This window comes from Lissotriton vulgaris, chromosome 12 (assembly GCF_964263255.1).
Source record: "Lissotriton vulgaris chromosome 12, aLisVul1.2, whole genome shotgun sequence".
Classification (NCBI taxonomy): Eukaryota; Metazoa; Chordata; class Amphibia; order Caudata; family Salamandridae; genus Lissotriton; species Lissotriton vulgaris.
Genome location: NC_141700.1, coordinates 120255417 through 120276036, shown reverse-complemented (window position 1 = coordinate 120276036; position 20620 = coordinate 120255417). Strand labels below are relative to the sequence as shown.

The 20620-nt window shown below is 45.0% G+C and overlaps 1 protein-coding gene across 3 annotated transcripts in view; it reads left to right on the top strand.

Moving 5' to 3' along the window:
- CCL25 (C-C motif chemokine ligand 25) overlaps positions 1–20620 on the top strand; it is an 88145-nt gene that overhangs the window by 6760 nt on the left and 60765 nt on the right. For 2 of the 3 annotated variants that reach the window (XM_086947476.1, XM_086947477.1), the window contains exon 2: positions 19270–19362. In XM_086947476.1, coding sequence (XP_086803602.1) covers positions 19296–19362 — 67 coding nt within the window. In that variant the 5' untranslated portion in view covers positions 19270–19295. Of the gene's footprint in view, positions 1–19195; positions 19363–20620 lie in introns of all 3 variants that reach the window. The other variant, XM_086947478.1, reaches the window with a different exon arrangement.

Genomic DNA, 20620 nt, shown 5'->3' with positions numbered 1-20620 from the left:
TTCCCCAGGAGGGGGCTGTAACCCCTCCTACAAAGGAAGGGGCCTTGACCGCCTTTCCTTTACTTCCGGCGACCCGCCCTTAGACGGGACCGCCTCCCCACCGAGGGGCCAATGGCCACCTCTCCCGAGCGCTCCCATCCGTGTTGGGTGACGCCCACTCATAGGGATCTACCAATTAGTGCTCACCGATCATGACCTTACCGCCTACCAAAAAATAAATACGACAATTTTATTCAAACCTATGAAAACATTGGTCGCTACGACCGAAAGAACATACTAGCAATGTAACACTACACAACTCATTTTTATCGTAACAACCTAGACGATATTCACCATACTTTATTATGATTAACCACAAACTGATACTGTCACAGCCTGTAAACGAAAACGGAAAAAAAAAAAACAAACTTATAAATTAACTTTATTGCACAACAACTTGCTGTCCTCAGGGGCTGGTGGGTGGGTCAAAAATGGCTCTTCGTTCCGTCCCGAGCTCACGTGTAGCGAGGAGGTGCAGCTTCGGAGCACAAGAACAAGAGGACGTCTTCTGGTCTTGCGCCTTCTTTTATCCGTCTTCAGGGCGGGCGAAAACCCGCCCCTGCCCGCCCCGAGGGCGTGGCTGGCTGCGTCGGTGTCTAGGCCAGCCCACTCTAGGGCGGGAAAAGGCGCGCCCCGGCTACGCCGCTTCGGGCATACCAGCCGAGACGCGCCTCCCGCCCAAAAATGGCTTCCCGGGGGGATCGAGGCACTCAGCCATACGTTCGGGGGGACCGAGTGGTCGCCCCTTTCCATATGGCTGAGATACCCGCCACCCCCTCTCAACACAATCCCCAAAAGGAGGGAAACCGGAAACAGTCTTAAAGTTTTTGGATGTGGGATGGAGTGACCATCCCGCGGCCGTATTTATTAAAACAAAAAATTAAAACATTAAACGTTTTCATATTATGTACAATTTCATTATCACATTACGATGTTTGGCTAACCTTAACATAATCTCTAATACAGAGGTTCTCCTAGCCGAACTAGCATCCTACAAAAACATTCTCTAAGAACACTGAAATTGTACATCCTAACGTTTAAGGGCCAACGGCAAGGTCATAACCGGTGTCAAGATCCCTAACCAGACTTACCCCTCCCACTTGGGAAGGGCGACAGCACAGAGGCTTACCTCAAGTGCAACTACTAACAATTTTCCTTGTCTTGACGGGGGCACCTAAGACTCGACGCCATTTAAAGGTCGTTCGAACACTTGTGCGTGGTATCTAGAAGGTATCGTTGACCTCTCCCCACCCCACACAACTTACCGCATCTGCCGTCGCAGATGACACTGGCCCCGGGAAATTCCCCAGGAGGGGGCTGTAACCCCTCCTACAAAGGAAGGGGCCTTGACCGCCTTTCCTTTACTTCCGGCGACCCGCCCTTAGACGGGACCGCCTCCCCACCGAGGGGCCAATGGCCACCTCTCCCGAGCGCTCCCATCCGTGTTGGGTGACGCCCACTCATAGGGATCTACCAATTAGTGCTCACCGATCATGACCTTACCGCCACAGGTCCGGATAGTTGACCGGCTATCCGGACCCCCCACAAAACTCCTACCTAAAGGTCATGTTGTAAAGATTTTAACCAGGCTAAGAAGTCTCCTATGAGTAACTCATTCCCCGCCCTCGACAAATGCACCCCATCCCCCAAATACATACTGTCATCATTAATACAATTATGCGAGATCGAATGCAATGTCTTGGAACGGAACAACCTACTCACTTTGTTATTCAATTTTTTAACAGAATGATTCAAAGCAGGGATCGAGATAGCTCCCCGCCACACTTTTCGTGGGATCATATGAGACCACGCAATTAGGCACCCCGGAACTCTCCTCGCTAACCAACTTACCGTGGAAAGCATAGCCTCCAGGAGAAGTCGTCTACCGGTGGTGACCAAATCATTGCCCCCCAAATGCACTATGACTATGGACGGCGGTGACCTCATCCGCTCTAACAAACCCTCAAAAAATTCCTGAAACTGGTCAATACAGAGACCGCCCCTTCCGTAGAAGGACACTCTGTACCCGTATTCCCCAGGTACGTGAATCATGTCACCTGCTTTGAATACGTCTGCGGCCCGTCTCACGTATGAGTGGCCCACGACCCACACCTCCTTCCTCACAGCCGGTGACGTGCGACCGCTGGCCTGGTGTTGGGTTGACTGCACAGTCTGCCCTGCCGCGTAGGCTTGCGCAACTGCAAACAAACAAAAGACAAGAGGCGTGAATACACAGTTACAGCTTCACAACATATGCAATCGCACGTACCTCTTATAACAATTGGAGGACCAGCGCCCCACACGTTTTACTTGCTCTACATTAAGACCCCTGGCTGTAGCTTCAGTGGCAGCCCCTATCCGAAAGGAGTGGGTCCCAAATTCGCCCGGGTCCAAGCCCGCTGCGGCAACGGCCATTGCAAGCACCCGTTGAAACTGAAACCTCGTCAGCGGGGTGGCGTCTGCATGCCTCAACAATGTCCCCCCCCATGATGCCGCTCTCCGTGCTAGGTAATCTTCTAAGCACTGTACCGGACACATGGATGACTCGGGGTTCCTGCGAATGATCGTGCAGTCCCCTCTCCCATCTTGGTCGGTCTTAGACCTGAGAAAGGAGACAATCATCGCATCCCCCCTGATCTGAACATGTTCCCTGCACAAGCCCCCCGTCACATCCTGTTTGTTCCTTGCAACCAGCTCACTAACTCTCATAGCCCCGTGAAACGCCAGCGTAAATGCAGTCCGGAACAAACAGGACTCAAAAGGGGACGAGCATGTGTTAGGGAGTGTGGCCAGTAACTGGGACAACCTGTCTAGACCTATCGGTCGTCTTACGTCTACTCTGCGACCCTCTAGGCGTTGCCACCCACGCAGCGCTTTCTGTACTGTGAAAGACGCTGTTGGGTCCAGGATGCCATGGGCCCTGGCAACAAAGGAAATGGCGGCACGATGCCTTTGGGCCGTAGCCACCGATTTCCCAGCCCTACGTAAAGACATCAGAAAAAGTACTACACACTCTTCCTGACCCCAAAGACCCCCTCTCTCTGCCCCCAAAAAGGCTAAATAGGCCTGGAACGCCCCTTCATATGCCTTCCTTGTCCTGGGTGCTAGACTCTCTCCCACGAGGTGACGAAGTTCGGGGCACCGAGAGACCAGAGAGCTTCGGGGAAGGGTGCCGGCTCCGGGTCCGCTGAGGGAAGGAAACCCGAGAAAGCCTGCATGTGAAAACGAGACAGTGCGTCAGCAGCCTGATTCAACACCCCTGGGACATGTTTTGCTCTGAATACCACGTTCAGTTGCATACATAGTAGGACAATTTCTTTGAGCAGCCTCAAAATCATTTTACAATGGGCTGACTGACTATTGATGCATTCTACCACGGTCATATTGTCGGACCAAAAAACGACAGAATGATCTCTGAAACCTTCTGGCCAGGTTCTCAGGGCCACGAGAATGGGAAATAATTCAAGGAAAGCAATATTACTCGTTATCCCCTTCTCGTGCCACCATAGGGGCCATCTTTGAGCAGACCAGTTCGTGCCGAAGATGGCGCCAAAACCTATGCTCCCTGCTGAATCTGTCCATAGCCCAAGCTCTTCCGAGGACACGGCTGGCTTGTTCCAAACGACTCGGCCATTGAAGTCCGCCAAGAATGCTAACCATATCCGCATGTCCTGGCGGACCTCAGCCGATAACCTCGTGCGATGATGACCCTCTTTCAGGCCAACCATCGCTTGGGCAATTGAGCGGGAAAAGGGGCGAGCCATTGGGATCACCCTCAGGGCAAAGTTCAACTTCCCCACTAATTGTTGCAACTGATGCAGTGTAACCTTAGGTGTATTCAAACATACTAGGAGGGCTGTCCTGAATTTCAACACTTTGCTAACTGGTAAACGGAAACACCCCTCCATTGAGTCCAACTCGATCCCCAAAAACTCGAGGCAAGTCGTGGGACCCATAGTTTTACCCGGTGCCAATGGCACGCCAAACTGACCCATCAACACACAGAATTCAGCTAAGGCCTGAGCACATTCAGGACTTGCGGCGGGACCAAGGAACAAAAAGTCGTCAAGATAGTGCATTACATTTCGAAAACCCGATTTCTTAGTGAACACCCATTGCAGGAAAGTACTGAATTGTTCAAAATAAGCACATGATATAGAGCATCCCATTGGCATACACCTATCCATGTAAAATGACCCCTGGAACCCGAACCCCAAAAGACGCTGATCGTCTGGGTGTACCGGGAGCAACCGGAACGCTGACTCGATATCTGATTTCGCCATCAACGTTCCGGGCCCCAGGCGATTCAAGATGGCTACTGCCTCGTCAAACGATGCGTATCGCACCGAACAAACTTCAGGATCAATTGCGTCATTTACTGAAAGGCCGTGTGGGGCAGACAGATTATGGATCAAACGAAACTCACCCGGGTCCTTCTTTGGAACCACCCCTAACGGAGAACAAACAAAATCCGGTACCGGGGGTACACTAAATGGGCCGGCGACCCGTCCCCGGCTAACCTCTTTGTGAATTTTCTCTTGCACCACAGATGTATGTTGTAAAACGGAAAGTTGGTTCTTGCAAATCCCTACACCCCGAAAGTCCCCTACCGGGATGCGGAAACCATGTGTAAAACCGTTCCGTAGCACCCCGGCAGAAGTACGATCCGGGTATTCGCTGAGCCAGGGAATCATTGCCAAGGTATCAATCGGGGTTGGTAAAGGCGCCCCTCGGCCTAGCTTAGACCTGTTTGGCGCCTCCCTTACCCCCATTCTCACCCGTTTTGGCTCTGCACGATGACTCAGGATGGGACGACCCACACGTACTACACTCATGTTTGAACTTACACGATCCCGGAGGCCTGGTACATTTCCCCTTGTTGAAATTAAAACAGAAACCCTTTCTCCCTGTATTGCCTGCGGGCCTCGACTGGTCGTCGCTGCTCGTACTCGGTCGAAAGGGCGTCCCCACATTTTGGCGGGAGTAATCAACAACATTGCTCCCGACCAATGGCATTCTTAACATTCCTGATTCTTTCATTTTGTCCCATGTTAACGAATCGTAACAATCCCAAGTCAAACTCTTGTTATGCTCTTTTTCTTTCCTGAACAGATTGTCATAACAAAACCAATGGTTACCTTGATACGTTGTCGAGTAACCCATAATTCGTGATTGGTAAACGGGAAACTCAGGGAGCAACTCGGGCCTACGTTCCCCCAAAATTGATGTGAAAATACCCCACGCATTGCCCCAGTTGCCAATGTTCTCATTTACCTTAAAGGCGGCCATTTTAGCGCGCCAAACACTCGGATGCATTAAGTCCTTCTGACTTTTCACATGCTCCACATCATAATGATCAACAAGCAGGGAAAAAATATTCACGTACTCCCCCGCCCAGATCTTTTCCTTTATAGCTAAAGGCACATGTTGTCCCAATCTCTCTCTACGAGAGGGTGCTGACTCGTCCCTTGCAATCGGCAATGGCCGCTTACCTGAACCGGACGCAGCATCTGCCGCTTGCGGCTTGTCTATCCCCGCCACTCTAGCTGCCTCTTTCTTCTCACGAAGCCCTTTTATCAGCGCCTGTGCCTCGGCAGCCGTGGCGCCATCGCCACTATCCCCCAACCATGCTGCTAGCTGTGCAGCCAGCTCGGGGGGCATGTCTTCCTTCGATGTCGGGGTGACGACAACGGGGATTGGATTCCCCTCCATCGGTACTGGGGTCGGCGCCTCGAGAGGGGCAGAGGGAACCGGGACGTCCCCACCGGCTGGAACCTTTCTCGGCCTCTTAGGTCTCCCTCCAGCCGGCGAAGGGCCCGAACCCTCCTCCCCATCTCGCTCCGCCAACCGTTTCTTTATGTCGGACATATCCTTGAAGAGTGCCCGAACCATCTGCTCAGTCGTCATTCTTTTTTCGCCTTTCTTGGGCATCTCTCCTACGAAGTATCTAGAAGACAAAGAGAAAAGATCAAAACGCTCAAAAATGGCTCTTCGTTCCGTCCCGAGCTCACGTGTAGCGAGGAGGTGCAGCTTCGGAGCACAAGAACAAGAGGACGTCTTCTGGTCTTGCGCCTTCTTTTATCCGTCTTCAGGGCGGGCGAAAACCCGCCCCTGCCCGCCCCGAGGGCGTGGCTGGCTGCGTCGGTGTCTAGGCCAGCCCACTCTAGGGCGGGAAAAGGCGCGCCCCGGCTACGCCGCTTCGGGCATACCAGCCGAGACGCGCCTCCCGCCCAAAAATGGCTTCCCGGGGGGATCGAGGCACTCAGCCATACGTTCGGGGGGACCGAGTGGTCGCCCCTTTCCATAAAGTCATAAGTTGACTATTGGACAGGGGCTGCTCCTGCACAGCATCAGGTGTCTAGCACTTTATTTTGTAACATTTGTTGTTTTTGAGCCAGTGGCACATTTTTAGTTGAAAGCAGGTTAATATGAGGAAAACATAGCAGTAGCAGAATCTCATAGGTCCAGAGACATTTTAAGGCATAGGCAATGGGGGAATTGCCCAGGGCACCCACCTTTAAAGATGCCCATGGGCAAGTAAACCTTCTCTTCATCCAGCTCGACTCTCTCTTTTTATATCTCAGTCTCTCTCCCCTCTACCTACTTCTACCTCTGAGTCTCCTTTGTTTTGCCCAGTGGCATCTTAAGGATTTTTATGGGGGACCTGGAAAGGCATATTTCAACTTTTTATGTGAGAACCCCGTTTGTTTGGTATTATGTGGACTTCATCTTGCAAAAAATAGGAGATAAATTGAGAACAAAGTGCCAGGGCTCTCGTCAAAAGGCCACTGCAGCTTCTACCACTCATTACCCCTGCCATGCTGCCAATGATAGTAACAACACAACTACAAACCACCACAATCCTACAAGTGTAACAATTCAGACTATTCCAGTCCACAAAGCTATAAAAATGGCTTGGGTGGCAGGTAATAGTTCTGTTTAGTGAATATTGAATTCATAATTGACTGTTGTTGTGGGCATCTCTAAATTATCCAGACAGCGTCACCCTGTGGCAGACTGTGAAAGCACAAGTGTTACATATTAAGTGCCGGTGCCGAACACTGGAAACCACCGGCACAAATAAAGCACTGCCCCTAGCATATTTTGCCCTGGGCCAGAAAATCCATAGGACAATACTGCGTAGGTCCAATGGCCAAGGATATAGTAGAGAGCTTCTGCGGATCTTTCCGTTTTGTTGAGAGGGTATAGTCTTCATCTCATATTCATACAATAGTGTCTTACTTATGGTAGTCTCAACCTTGAAGTAATAACGCCACTTGGGTCAGTCTCTGCAGTAGGTGTAGTGTACTTTTATGCATGTGGGTCTTGTGGTTGACATCAACTTGTATGAGTAATGTCATGTATAGTATGTTATATTTTGGGGTTTCAGATGGTTGAAATCTGAAAAGTAGGCATTGCATTGACTGAGTGCAACAGTGTGGTTAGAATCTATAGGACAGCTTGGTGTCGCACGAAGCCGAGAGGTTGCTGCGTCAAAATCTTGCTAGGATCAAAATGTGACCAAATGCCACATTCTAGGATGTCGGTCCATCATCATCAAAACTTTATTCGATTTGTTTGCAAAAATCATGTAAGTATACAATACATTATTGAATCAAAATACATTAAAAGATACAAGTAGTAAAGAGCTAAACTTAGCAAAAACAAAACACATTTTAAAATAGCTTAAAATAAGAAAAATCAGTGACTCAAGCACACCTAGGATAAAATACCAAGAACTGGCTCTAAAGACTCCAATAAAAAACCAGGATACATAAAAACACTGATTGGATGTTGATAAAAGCTGTAAATATAAAAACGCAGGTCTAATCTGTCTAAAATCCATGGGCAACAGGCGGGGCCTAAAATACTTATGGTGGAGAGAAGCAAGTCTAGGGCAGATAAGCACTACTATGGGGGTCATTAGGATGGCGGACGGGCAGCGGCGGTCCCTCCATGCAAATTAGGATGTGACCGCCACCCTGGCGGTCACATCCTGTTCCTTTAACCTTGTGGTGGGTGCTGTTTGAAACAGCACCCGCCGCAAGGCTAAAAATGCATGTTTAACATTTACATGCACAAAGCGGCAGCCACCGCGCGGTGCCTGCCGCTTTGTGCATGTAAATGCTGGGGGTACCATAGGTACCCCCCATGTGCACCCCCCACCCCGACACCCTGGGGGCCTGCAACGGGCCCCCAAACACCAAAGACCACATGCTTTTCCACGGCGCAAAACCCGCCGCGGAAAAGCATGTTTCCGAATGAATCCTAATATGGCTGTCAGTGTCTGATAGACACCGCCACCATATAAGAGCTTTTCCGCCACATGTCCGCGGCGGAAAACGCGGCGGACGGTCTTCACATCTGCAGATGACCCCCCGCCATCCTAATCTGGCGGGGGGTCTTTGCAATCACCGCAGCGGTGAATCCGCATCCTCCGGGCCGGCAGTGGCCTCCGCCGACCCGGAGGATGCGGATTCACCGCAATCCTAATCGGCCCCTATATGCCTAGGATCACAAATAGATACATTATCACATGTGCTCAGAGGCAAATTAGATGGTTTAATCCAAACCCCACTTGGGAACAGAAGCTGATGGAAAGTGCTAACTCTAAAATAAGTTAGAAGACGCTTGTGCAGATGGGGTATTTCCAAAAGTAGGCGGGGCTCAATTCATTGCACAGATTTGACCATAACATATCATCCCATAGACTGCTTGGTCAAGGTCTAAATCCATGCAATTTTCTACGATGCTGGTTATTTTATCCGCATGTGCACAGTAAACACAAACGTTACCTTATTGTTGGTAAGGAGGATTATAATGTAACGAGAAGACTGCATCTGGGAAGATCACTTATTAATTCTTAAATAAACAATGTTAACAGTGAAAGTTTTTTTGTTGGTAATCACATGGACACTTTTCCTCTGCACATCACATAGGCCATAAATAGGCAACTCAGTTGGGTCCTTTGAAGCACCTATGAAGTGACATATAGTGGTTTACAAGAAGTAATGGGGTCTTTCATACCCTGGGTAGAAGCCCGCAGGTTAGACTGAGTTCTTGACATCTGCTTCTCTGGCAGAGAACAACATGCACATATGTGCCTATAGTGCATCAACTAGTTGATGCACATTCGGCACAGCTGAAGCAGGAGCAAGGTACATTGGATTTTGGATCAGCTCAGACTTTTTTTTCTGTATGCAGACAACCCCCAAAGTAAGAATATATTTCTGAAAAAAAAACAATGACCCTGAAGTACATGGGTTTTCTCCCTGAGTCTTTGAGCCCTTGTTAAATTGCTTTGCCTGGATTCAGCATGCTTCACATGGCAGACTGGTGCAGACAAACTGTGCACTGTGAGGATCATTCTTAGGGTTGTTCTCCTGATGCTTGAAAAGTACCAGCCCTTTGGCGGATGAGCTGCTGGCCTTGACTGATGGCCGTTTAGTGGATCCCAGCCGCTAAATCTGGCAGAACTGCAGAATTGCTGCAGGTCTTCTCCTGCCAAATGATAAATATATACATTTACAGTATGATCATCACTCTGCAAATTTCCTAGTAACATTTGCAATTGTTTTCCATTAGATTGTTTTCCCGCGAAGTATACCCATAATATTATCCAGTGCCAATACTATGTTAACCTGGTCAAGGCAGCCGCATTATGGTACCACCACTGAGGCCCAGAAGAGGGCACCAGACTGCAGCATTTGACCTAAAAATGCCTTGATGATAGAGGGAAAGAAACAGCCAGCTTTTAAATTGTATTTTTCCTGAGGGTTTGAAAACCTTTGCACTGATACGATTCTCTATGACTGGCCATAGGCTAAGCGTCCTTCGCATCAGTGAGGGAGGCTAGGTGTTTTGCAAATGTGGGATATCACAAGAGTAAATACCATAGGGCATTGTGCATGATATGATTTCCTATCAGTGGACACAATACCCTGCTCTGTTGGCATTCTACGTACTGTTGCCACACTTGATGTAAAATAAAACACCAGAGAAGCAAGCCATAGCTCAAGCCACCCTCAAATGTAACCGAAACCTCTAGATAGCCATGCATTATTCCTGCCCCACCAGTCTGAGTTTTTGAATCCATATTGCCATTTTTCTTTTGTCCTCATTACACCATGGCTACTGCATTCTGGGCCAGTTGTAAACACCCTCGATCCGTCTGTGGTCCAAGCAGATTCGGACAGAACCTTCCACAGCACCGGTCTACCCACAAGGAGGTGGGGCTAATGCCTCCAAACTGCCCCAATCCATGGCTTGATGTAATCATTGGACTAGTCTTCCGTATCCATGACCCATCTACATATTTATCAACCTAACCATTTAAAAAAATCCTTCCACACTTCCACAGACCTTCGTGGGATCCCTTTAGTATCTAAGCTGCATGTCCACTTAACCACATTGAGCCAAGTGATTGGATTTGGAGGTTGGGGATCCAGCCAGTGTTTACACATCTCCCGTCTAGCCAAGAGTATCAAGTAAAATAATAGACCCTGTTGCTTGTAGTTTAAAGCCTGATGCATATCACCATTGAATACGCAGAGAACTACCAGTGGTCCGGCTGCAAAACCACAACACATAAGCTAATGTATGTGGGGAGCTGTGTCTATGCCTGAGAGTATATCTTTTTTCTAAAAATGCTTTGAAGAAATTCAGTTGGTAGTTGGTTTATGAAACCTTTGAGACAAATTTGATTTTCACAATTTATTTAGAAAGTATGGTGGATGGGGTATTACGTAGTATGGTTTGGAGTTTCACTGTTTAGCATATTTAGGGCTTTAATTAATTTTTGTCATGGGTTTTGATAAATTAGATTTTTGATAAACCTCTACCAAAGGATATAATGAATTGATGTGCAATATGAAGAATGTTGGTCCAATGAATATTGTTTTTTAGATATAAACTTAATAATCTTGATCGACTTGCCCATCCAGGGCGAAATATGAAAACACAAGATTGTTTATTAATAGACATTCAAACATCATAATAGTTGTTTCCAACATTGACGAATATTGCTTTAATTAGTTTGTTGCAATTTTGTTTGAGTTAAATTTACCATTGAAAGATGGCGCTCATGATTTGGACCTTGGTCCGTTTTCTATTTTGATTACAATTGCCTTTATGAACTTCCGCCTCGCCGTCGCCATCTGACACTGACGAAGGCAAGTGCTGAAACGCGTCTGTTTTACAATTCTGTGCAATAAACCCTAGTGGGTTTTACCTACTGTGAGTGCTGATTCTGTCATTTTGTGACTGTGGAGCTTTAATATATATATATATATACGAGCAAAGCCCTCGAGCTATGAGAGGGAATACTGCTCACCACCAGCCCTCCGGCTCTGGACGCCTCTCGCTGCTCGCATTCTTGAGCTTCATTATTAAAATTGGATTCCGACGCGTTTCAAGGCGATACACGCCCCTTAATCATGGAGTTAAGCAACAAAGGGAGCAATGTTTTCGCTGCATCACTGTGACAGCCTTTTATTGCTGCAGAGGAAACCACATGATGGTGGCACATGCTGGGGCATGCTGGTGATGGTAGTCCTTAACAGCGGTGAATACCAGTGTGACGCCCTAAGTGGGCTCGGTCCCTTTGTGAAATATGCTTTTATTTAAATGACCTTCAGTAGGTCGAAGTTCAAGTCTGTGTGCTTCGTTTGCTTTGAGGCGGTGAGCACTCTGAGAAGCTGGAAATTGTTTCGCAAAGTAAAACCATAAATTCCAGGAATGAAAGCGCGCCGGCAATTACAAGGCCAAGTTTTATTAATCATTCGTATCTTGTACTCAGATCATATTTGCTTACCAGCTGAAGTGAGGGCAGTGTTACGGGTTATCCCGGGGGGTAAAGCACCAGGACCTGACTGCATTCCAGCTGATATGTTTAAGCAGGAACAGGACCTCTGGGTCCCATACATTGTTCTTTTAGCTAATGCCCTGGCAAGGGGTGCGAAAGTTCCTGATTCATGGCTAGGGGCGGAGATCCTCCCTATCCACAAGAAGGGTGATCGTTCAGTAACGGCTAATTATCGTCCTATTAGCCTGATTGATGCTGTACAAAAGATTGTGGCCCGCCTTCTTGTGGGCAGGATCCAGACTTGGATCTCTGATCACGATGTTTTAAGTCCTCTTCAGGCGGGTTTTCGGCAACATATGGGGACTTTAGAGCAAGTCTTTAGATTCATGCTACTTTATTGGAAGGTGGTCTATCTTGGTGGAGGTTTGTTGTTTGCGGCATTTGTGGATCTTAGGTCTGCGTTTGACCTAGTGCCCAGGACCAAGCTTTGGGAAGTCCTGCTGGATTTGGGCATGCCCAAAGAGCTGGTGGCGCTATTGATTAATCGGCACTCAAATACTTATGCCAAAGTAAGATGGGGCGGTCCAGGAGAGGTTACCTGCAGTTTTAAAGTTGCCAAGGGGGTTAGACAAGAATGTGTGTTGGCCCCCACCCTTTTTTCCTTGTTTATTAATGGGGTGACCAAATATTTTTCTAATTATCCAATGGACGCGCCCTCCCTTGCTGGAAGGAAAATTCCCCTTCTTATGTTTGCGGACGACACTCTAATTGTATCAAAAACGAGGCAGGGTCTTCAGTCCGCACTGGCCCGTTTTGAGTGTTCTTGCAGTGACCATGAGTTAGAAGTGAACGTCAACAAGACCAAATTTATGGTCCTGCGAGGACCTAAGACTGTGAAGGCCAAGGTGTCAATGAGTGGCGCCATTTTGGAACAAACGGAGGTTTTTACATACCTAGGTGTTACACTAAGTGAGAACCTGAGCTGGAAACCCTAGTTGGACCGTATGACTCTGAAACATGCTCAACTTGGGGGTGCCCTACTGAAGGAGCTCGCAAAATCTCTCACTAAACCCTTGGCACCGTTGGTAAAAAATGTATGGCTCCAAGATAATCCCTGCAACTATCTATGGTGCAGAACTGTGGGGGTATAGTGATCTAACCACTCTGAGGGTGGCTCAGAATAAGTTCCTCAGAATGGCAATTGGTCTCCCACAATCCACACCTTCCTTACCCTTGCAGCTTGATTTAGGTGTTAAATCCATCGAGGACGCAGTAAGGTATAGACCATTGGCGTTCTGGCGTCATCTGTGGACTACACCTGAATTAACCCTGTTTGCTGAGGCTATCACTGAGGTGAGGGGGCTTGAAGGGTCCCACCGGGTTCCCTGGTTCTCGCATCTCAGGATGCTTTTAAAAAACTTGAGCCTGGAGGCATTGTGGGTTGATCCTGCACACGCGACCTTTCCATCAAAAAAGGCACTTAAAGATATTTATTGGCACTGGATCGCTGAGAGGAGATCCGCTATGGTTGTTGGTCCTACCATGACACTTGAATTCTTGGTTGTAAAGGATGTCCCTAAATATGAAGCCTACTGGGACTTAATCACAAAGCCACACGATCGCAAACTGTATCACCAATTACGAGCAGGCTCGTTACCCGTGAGGGAGCTTACGCACTCCTGGTCAACTGGTGGTAGGAACAAGTGTCCCTTTTGTGTAACAGCAGTAGAAAATATTGAACATCTTTTTTTTTGCTGCCCCAAGTACTCGTTACCCAGGAAAGTTTGGCTCTTGCCAGTCTGTCGCCTACTTGGTACTAGATCTGTAGTGGCAGCGACTAGGGGCCTCATTTATGAAAAGTGACGCATCGCTGCGTGAAAACAGTGATGCGTCACTTTTCACTGCGCACTCCTTACGACATTCCTGATGCGTCATATTTAATGTATGACGCATCATGTCGCAAGGAGTTACAGATACGTCAGTATTTCTGACGTATCTGTAAGCGCAAAAGTGACGCATTGCTGGAGTGTGTCACAAAAGTGACGCAACTCCAGCAATGCGTCCTTTCACATGGGGAAAGCCCCATGTGAAAGGGCTTGCGTCAGTCTTGCGCCTGCTGTGAGGCAGGCGCAAGATTTTGACGCAACAGCGTCCTAAAAGTGACGCAGTGAAATCTCATAGATTTCACTGCGTCACTATTACGAGGCTTTTGCGGGGGAACGCCCCCTCTGCATACATTAAACCTGACGCAGGTATAATGTGGCGCAGGGGTTTAAAAAGTGACGCATCTACCTAGATGCGTCACTTTTTAAATATGGCGCAACGAGGCGTATTTTTTACACCGCTGGTGCGTCACAAAAAGTGACGCACCGGCGGCGCAAAACTGACGCAAGGCCTTCATAAATAAGGCCCTAGGATTCTTAAAACAGACACTTCTACCCCTATTGCCATTTGGGTAGCAAAATTTGTGAGCTGGGCATGGTCAATTAGTTCTCGCAACCTTTGCAAATGAAGTTCCCACAGTACATGTTTTTATATCTTTTGGCTCGAATGTAGCATTGTTTTATGTAGTAAGGGGTCTTTTTTTTACATCGTTGTCTAAAAATGTAATACTTTTTTTAACTTTTTTGAATGTAATGTATTTATTATCTTATATGTAAGAGTATGAACTGCTTTTTAATATGTACTTGTCTATTATGATGCAAATCGAATAAAGACCTCTTGAACTGAACTGTATATGTATATAAATATATACATTATATATATTTTTTTTCGTTCTTATATGTCCTGTCACCCTTCAGTCCCACTTCTATGTCTGGCCTGTCCCGGCTTTTGCTTTCGTAAATCTGGTCCCCCCACCCCTCCGGCACTGTGCATAGCCTGAGAGCTCCTGACTGGCTCCAAAGCATGGGGGGGGGGGCCCTCCATGTACTTTACAGGGGGGTACCCTCAAGTTTCGTTACCCCACTGATCCTAGCCATGACCTCCTTGACTGTGGGACCTGTTTAAACAGTTTTGTCCTTGAAAGTCTGAACATACACATGGTCTGCTCTTCTAACCTATGTCCTATCTATGTCCTGTTACACGAAAGTAAAACCATAAATTCCAGGAATGAAAGCGCGCCGGCAATTACAAGGCCAAGTTTTATTAATCAATCGTATCTTGTACTCAGATCATATTTGCTTACGAAAGAGCCTACGCAGTTTTGGAGGTGGGGGGTGTTAATGAATCACCCATTCAATATAATTTTATGATTTATCGCAAGAGAATTTGGCAACGGCAAGGATCACCGGCAGTTGGTGATAACAGATCAGTAAATGTGCAACCAGATAAAAAGTTGTAAACATCCTCTCAGGCTGCCATAAATGAACTTTGCTACATGTTTACAGATATCTTGGCAGTATGGTAGGTTAGTTGTATTGAAAAACACCATTTCCAGTTCCTCATCAATTATGTTTGACCAATAGTACTACTGATCTTCTTATTACTAGTACTAGTAGTATCAGGCATACTAGCACTAGAAATGCTATTATTTTCATAACCATTATTAATTCTGCTATTTCTGCTGTTCCTTTTGGTTCCATTATTAATGCTATTTTGATTACTATTACTATCTTTAAGTGAGGCTATGCAAATGTGCAAACTAAGTGGTTTGCAACCTTAGGTAATTTTTCTTAAAACGTAGAGAGATTTACAACGTTGGGAGTCTCATGGAGCGGGCAGTTGGTTGCACCCGAGAGGTGGTTGCATTGTGGTGTTTACAGAAGGCCCTGCCCCACTGGTGATGCCATCTGAAGCCAATAAGGGTTGTGTGGTTTATTGCACAGAGCAAGTCGCCGGGCACAGATTCACAGGCTATGTGTTGTGCTGTAAAACACAGCAACTTGTGCAACACCGCGTGTTATCATCCTGTTTTTTACGATCCCTTGCATTCTTCTTAAATTGGAAGCGGGTACTCGGGGTCATCTTAAGAATTTTAGGGGTGTTCGGTCAAGACATATTTTAGGGGCTGCTGGTATTGAACACGTTTGGGTATTTTTACCCATTCAAAGGTAATTCAAACACACACAATGCCAAACTATTCAAAATACCATGTTAAACTTTAAAAGGGTTACACAAAAACAGTAGTTATATGTATTACAAGGACAGTAAAAATACTTAAAATGGCACAGGGTTGGAAAGACAGAGTCAGAGGTAGCGATAGCGATAGGTAGAGAGAGAGAGTGGTTGAGATAGAGGAATAGGACAGTCAGTGGTCAACTAGAGAAAAAGTTTCTTATCCCAAAGTTCCCATTGGGCAATTGACCATTTTTCCCATGCCATGAAATGCCTCTGGTGGCACTTTCTTTAGAGGAATGAGAAAAAAGTCAAGAATGTTAACAAAGGTAAAATCACCTCAGGCCTGGTTTATGACTTATTATTTTTCTGAAGAGAGGGACTCGCTTTGAGGTTAGCGTGAGTGGATCTGCGCTAGCGCCTTTCTGACTTTGAGAAAAATTATCTCACTCAATGTATCCTGTTGAAATGTTTCAGTGGGCCTGGCAGGTTGTTTCTAGAACTGCTGTTTCAGATTGGTTGCTTTCATGAGCGTGAAGCTGAACAAGTTTTTTGGTCCAAAAACCAACCATGTGGGGGAAATGTCCACAGGGAACTTAATCGCATGTGAGCTTTGGAAACAAGCGAGCTGATGATTCATAAGAACTTTGTTTGAATGTGCGGCTTTTTGCAAAAAGGGAATAATCTACAATGCAGAATAAATTACTGTATCACTGCATGATCCTGAAAACGGTTGGTCGTTGCAGAAACTGTTCCCATATGTGTTACTTTATGTGTGCTACCCTATGTGTGCTATCACATGTGTACTAACTTGATTTAAAGCTTATTATCTAGAGCGGGACTGTGAGGGGTAGAAGGATGGGAGGGGGGAAGCCTGAAAGCACATGCAGTCTCATAGAGTACAGCAAATAAAATAAAAAAGTAGCCCAGGCTCAAAAAGCAATAGCAGCAGAAGGACGCTCACTGAGAAAAGATCCAGTATTTGGGCCATGCTCCAGGAGAGCGGCAAACACACAAAGAGGAAGTGAAGAAGGCATGCGATCAAAAAGGGGCAAGAAAATGAGAGTGAGGATGAAGCCAACCAGGTGTAACCAATGGTCAAGCTCTAATCCGCTTGTAAGCTAACAAAATGTCATGCGCTGGTTCAGGCGAGACCTAAAACCTAATGCATTATGATAAAACCCTGAAGCAATGTCATGGCAAGAACAGGAACAGGAAGTAACCAGAGCTTCAATTGTCCTTTTTTCTTTTCTGTAGTTCACACTCTTTGAGTATCTGCTAGTACTTAAGCAGCAAATAAAAAGCTTTTCAGAGGCTAAGGGCTTGTCAAGGGGTCAATAATGTGATGAAATTGGGACCACCAACACAACTACTAAGCATCACACTTCTACAAGTGGGATAATTCAGAGTATTCAAAGCCCCACAACTATAAGAATAGCTTGGGCACAAGGTGCTACTTATTTTTACTGTATTTTTTTAATTAACCGCTGTTGTGTTCATCGCTAAATCAGACAACCATCGCCACCATGTGGCAGACTGCCATCAGTGCCGGTGTTGACAATTAAATGCTGGTGTGGAGCACTGAAAAATACCAGCACAAGTTAAACACTGTGAAGTAGTCAAAATATATGGCAGAGTTACGCATATCATATATTATATAGGATAGTGCATATTTTGTACTGTACATTCATATTTTGGAGTTAGTGTATCTTCCTCTCCCATTAATTTAACCTATTTACCACCTAACTACAGGTTTATCAACTTCTGACTTGCAAACCTTTCCAAGTCCTACGTTTCCCAATGTACATTCCCAATCGGTGCACAGACAAAATATCGACTCCAAAATATCGAATGGACAAAATATCGAGTTAAAAATATCGAGAATAATAAAATATCGAGTACAAAAATATCGTTGGTCAAAATATCGATTAAAATAATGTTAAAAAAATATCGAGTACAAAAATATCGACAAAATATATATAAATAGTCAAAGTAAAAAATGTCTATAATATGTAGAAAAAAGGTTAAATAAATAAAAAAAATGTATTAATAGTAATATAAATTGTAGTTAATGTTTAGGAGCGGGATGTTGGGTTAATAGGGGATAAGGGTGGGGAGTAATTTAATAATAATTAATTAATTAATATATGTTTGTAAATATTTTTAAATAATAATTAATTGGTAATTAATTAATATTAATTAGTTAATTAATTAATATAATTTTTTACATATATAATTTTTAGTTATTGTTAATTATTTTGAAAAAAATAATATTAATTATTAAATTAAATTAATTACAGCTAATGTGCTAATATATTTACTTTATTCTTATTGTTAATTAATAATTAATTGGTAATTAAATAATATTAATTAATTTTGGGTAAAGGGGTATTTTTAGGTTTCAGGGTCAGTTTTCAGTTTTTGGGTAAAGGGGTATTTTTAGGGTTCAGGGTCAGTTTTCAGTTTTTGGGTAAAGGAGTATTTTTAGGGTTCAGGGTCAGTTTTCAGTTTTTGGGTAAAGGGGTATTTTTAGGGTTCAGGGTCAGTTTTCAGTTTTTGGGTAAAGGGGTATTTTTGGGGTTCAGGGTCAGTTTTCAGTTTTTGGGTAAAGGGGTATTTTTAGGGTTCAGGGTCAATTTTCAGTTTTTGGGTAAAGGGGTATTTTTAGGGTTCAGGGTCAGTTTTCAGTTTTTGGGTAAAGGAGTATTTTTAGGGTTCAGGGTCAGTTTTGGGTTTTTGGGTAAAGGGGTATTTTTAGGGTTCAGGGTCAGTTTTCCCTACTGTTGAACCCACTGGAGTGGGAATAGTAATTTTAACCCCTACGCTATCCAACGCTTTCCCTACGCTTGCACTCTTTGGTATCGTACGGTAATATAATAGTATCTTATTTAATTATAGTATGTTACTATATATATATGTTTTAACAAATAAGATTGTAAATTTTTTTAATATTTTCATTTATTATTTTATTATTATAAGTTAATGTAAGTATTTTTAAGTATATTTTAGTACTTAAATTTTCATATTAATTTAATTTAACACAGTTTTTAATAAAGTCGATATTTTTTACAACTATATTATTGTAAACGATATTTTGTACTCGATATTTTTGTACTTACCTGTTTGTAGATACAAACTCGATATTTTGACTGTCGATATTTTGTCCACGATATTTTTGCAAGTCGATATTTTGACCCTCGATATTATTTCAGTGATCCTTCCCAATCACAGGTGTATTACTTGGTGGAGAAATGTTGCTGTTTTACTAAACTGAAACATATTATCTTCCTTGAAAAGCAAGGCTTTTTGTAAACCCCAGTTAAATAAACTGTCAGTGCTGTTTACTAAGCTCTCATTTTTACTTTCCATAGGTTGGAAACATTTGGAATTCTCAAGAATGAACACCTGGATTCTGATATCCATCATTTTGGCTAGTGTTTGTGTGTACACAAGTGATGGCCAAGGTAAGCTTTTACCAAACTATTTCAGACTGAGAACTGGATCCTACAGTAGTAGGTACTCTTGGTAGAATGTATGGGCATTGAAATGTTTCAAAGTCACCATATGAAAACCCTCTTGGTTAGAAATATATGAAACATCATGAAAATTGAACGTGAGATGAGTTGGTACGGTTGGCTCTTTTGCCACCCAATGTATGGATTTTCACAATTATATAGAGAATATTGTGTCCAGTCTTTATTTGCATCTATTTGCTGGAGTTGTTTACACCTTTTGTACAAAATTTAAAAGGGTGTTTTTGGCCATAAATGAAAGAGTAAGGCCAAAAAGACATCATTGGCATCTGCGGATAATTCACAAAATGATACCTGGTACGTGTAAATGGATTTATTACTGCAGATTTCTCCACCAGGCTTATGCGGAAATCTACTGTGGTAAATCCAACTCAAGGCATTGCAAGTGGTTGTACCATGGCGGGGTTTGACTTGTACAATCGGGAAGGTCCACAATCATGTAGGTTTATGGCCATGCCCGTACGCCATTCCGACCAGTTTCCACATACAAATGGTAGTAAAGATACTCCATCCAAGGCAGGAGTAACCCTACCTTCAAGATAGGCAGCTGGGAAGTGGATTGCTACTAGATTTGCTCAGGGTGCTGGGGAAGGGTTACTCCACGGTACAAAATATTGGGGAGAGGATGTGGCTTATGGCTAGAGCGGTCGACTTCGAAGCTGGGGAACCAGGTTCAAGTCTCCGCAGGGACGCTCAACCTCCTGTGATGCTGGGAAAATCACTTAATCTCCCCGAGCCTAACAAAAAATGAATGTGTCCTTGTGTAACACAGCCGGTGCTTATATAAAGCGCTCTGATACTTTCAGGTCAAGTTTGCGCTATATAAAACTCAGGGGAAAAATATGTACTCCCCTGAAAAAAAAAGGCTGCTGAATTCTAAGCTATGTAGAATTGTGCACTGAGGAAACAGGGCATCATGGGAAAGGTCACATGACATTTCCAGTAGTACATCTGGACGCCTGCCCCTGGCACAGCTTTCCAGGCCTTCACATAGTTCATTCAGGAGCTGTGATTCCCTTACTCTGCTTGTATGGGGTTTTTGTGAATAGGGTGCTCTATCCACCCCGCGTGTGCTTTTATTACCAAATGAATGCAGAATGCGAGCAAAGTCCTCCTAACCCTAAATGTGCTCTGCTCTATTTCGAAGATAGTGCTAAATTAGCAGAACTATTACTTGATCCCTTTTTGG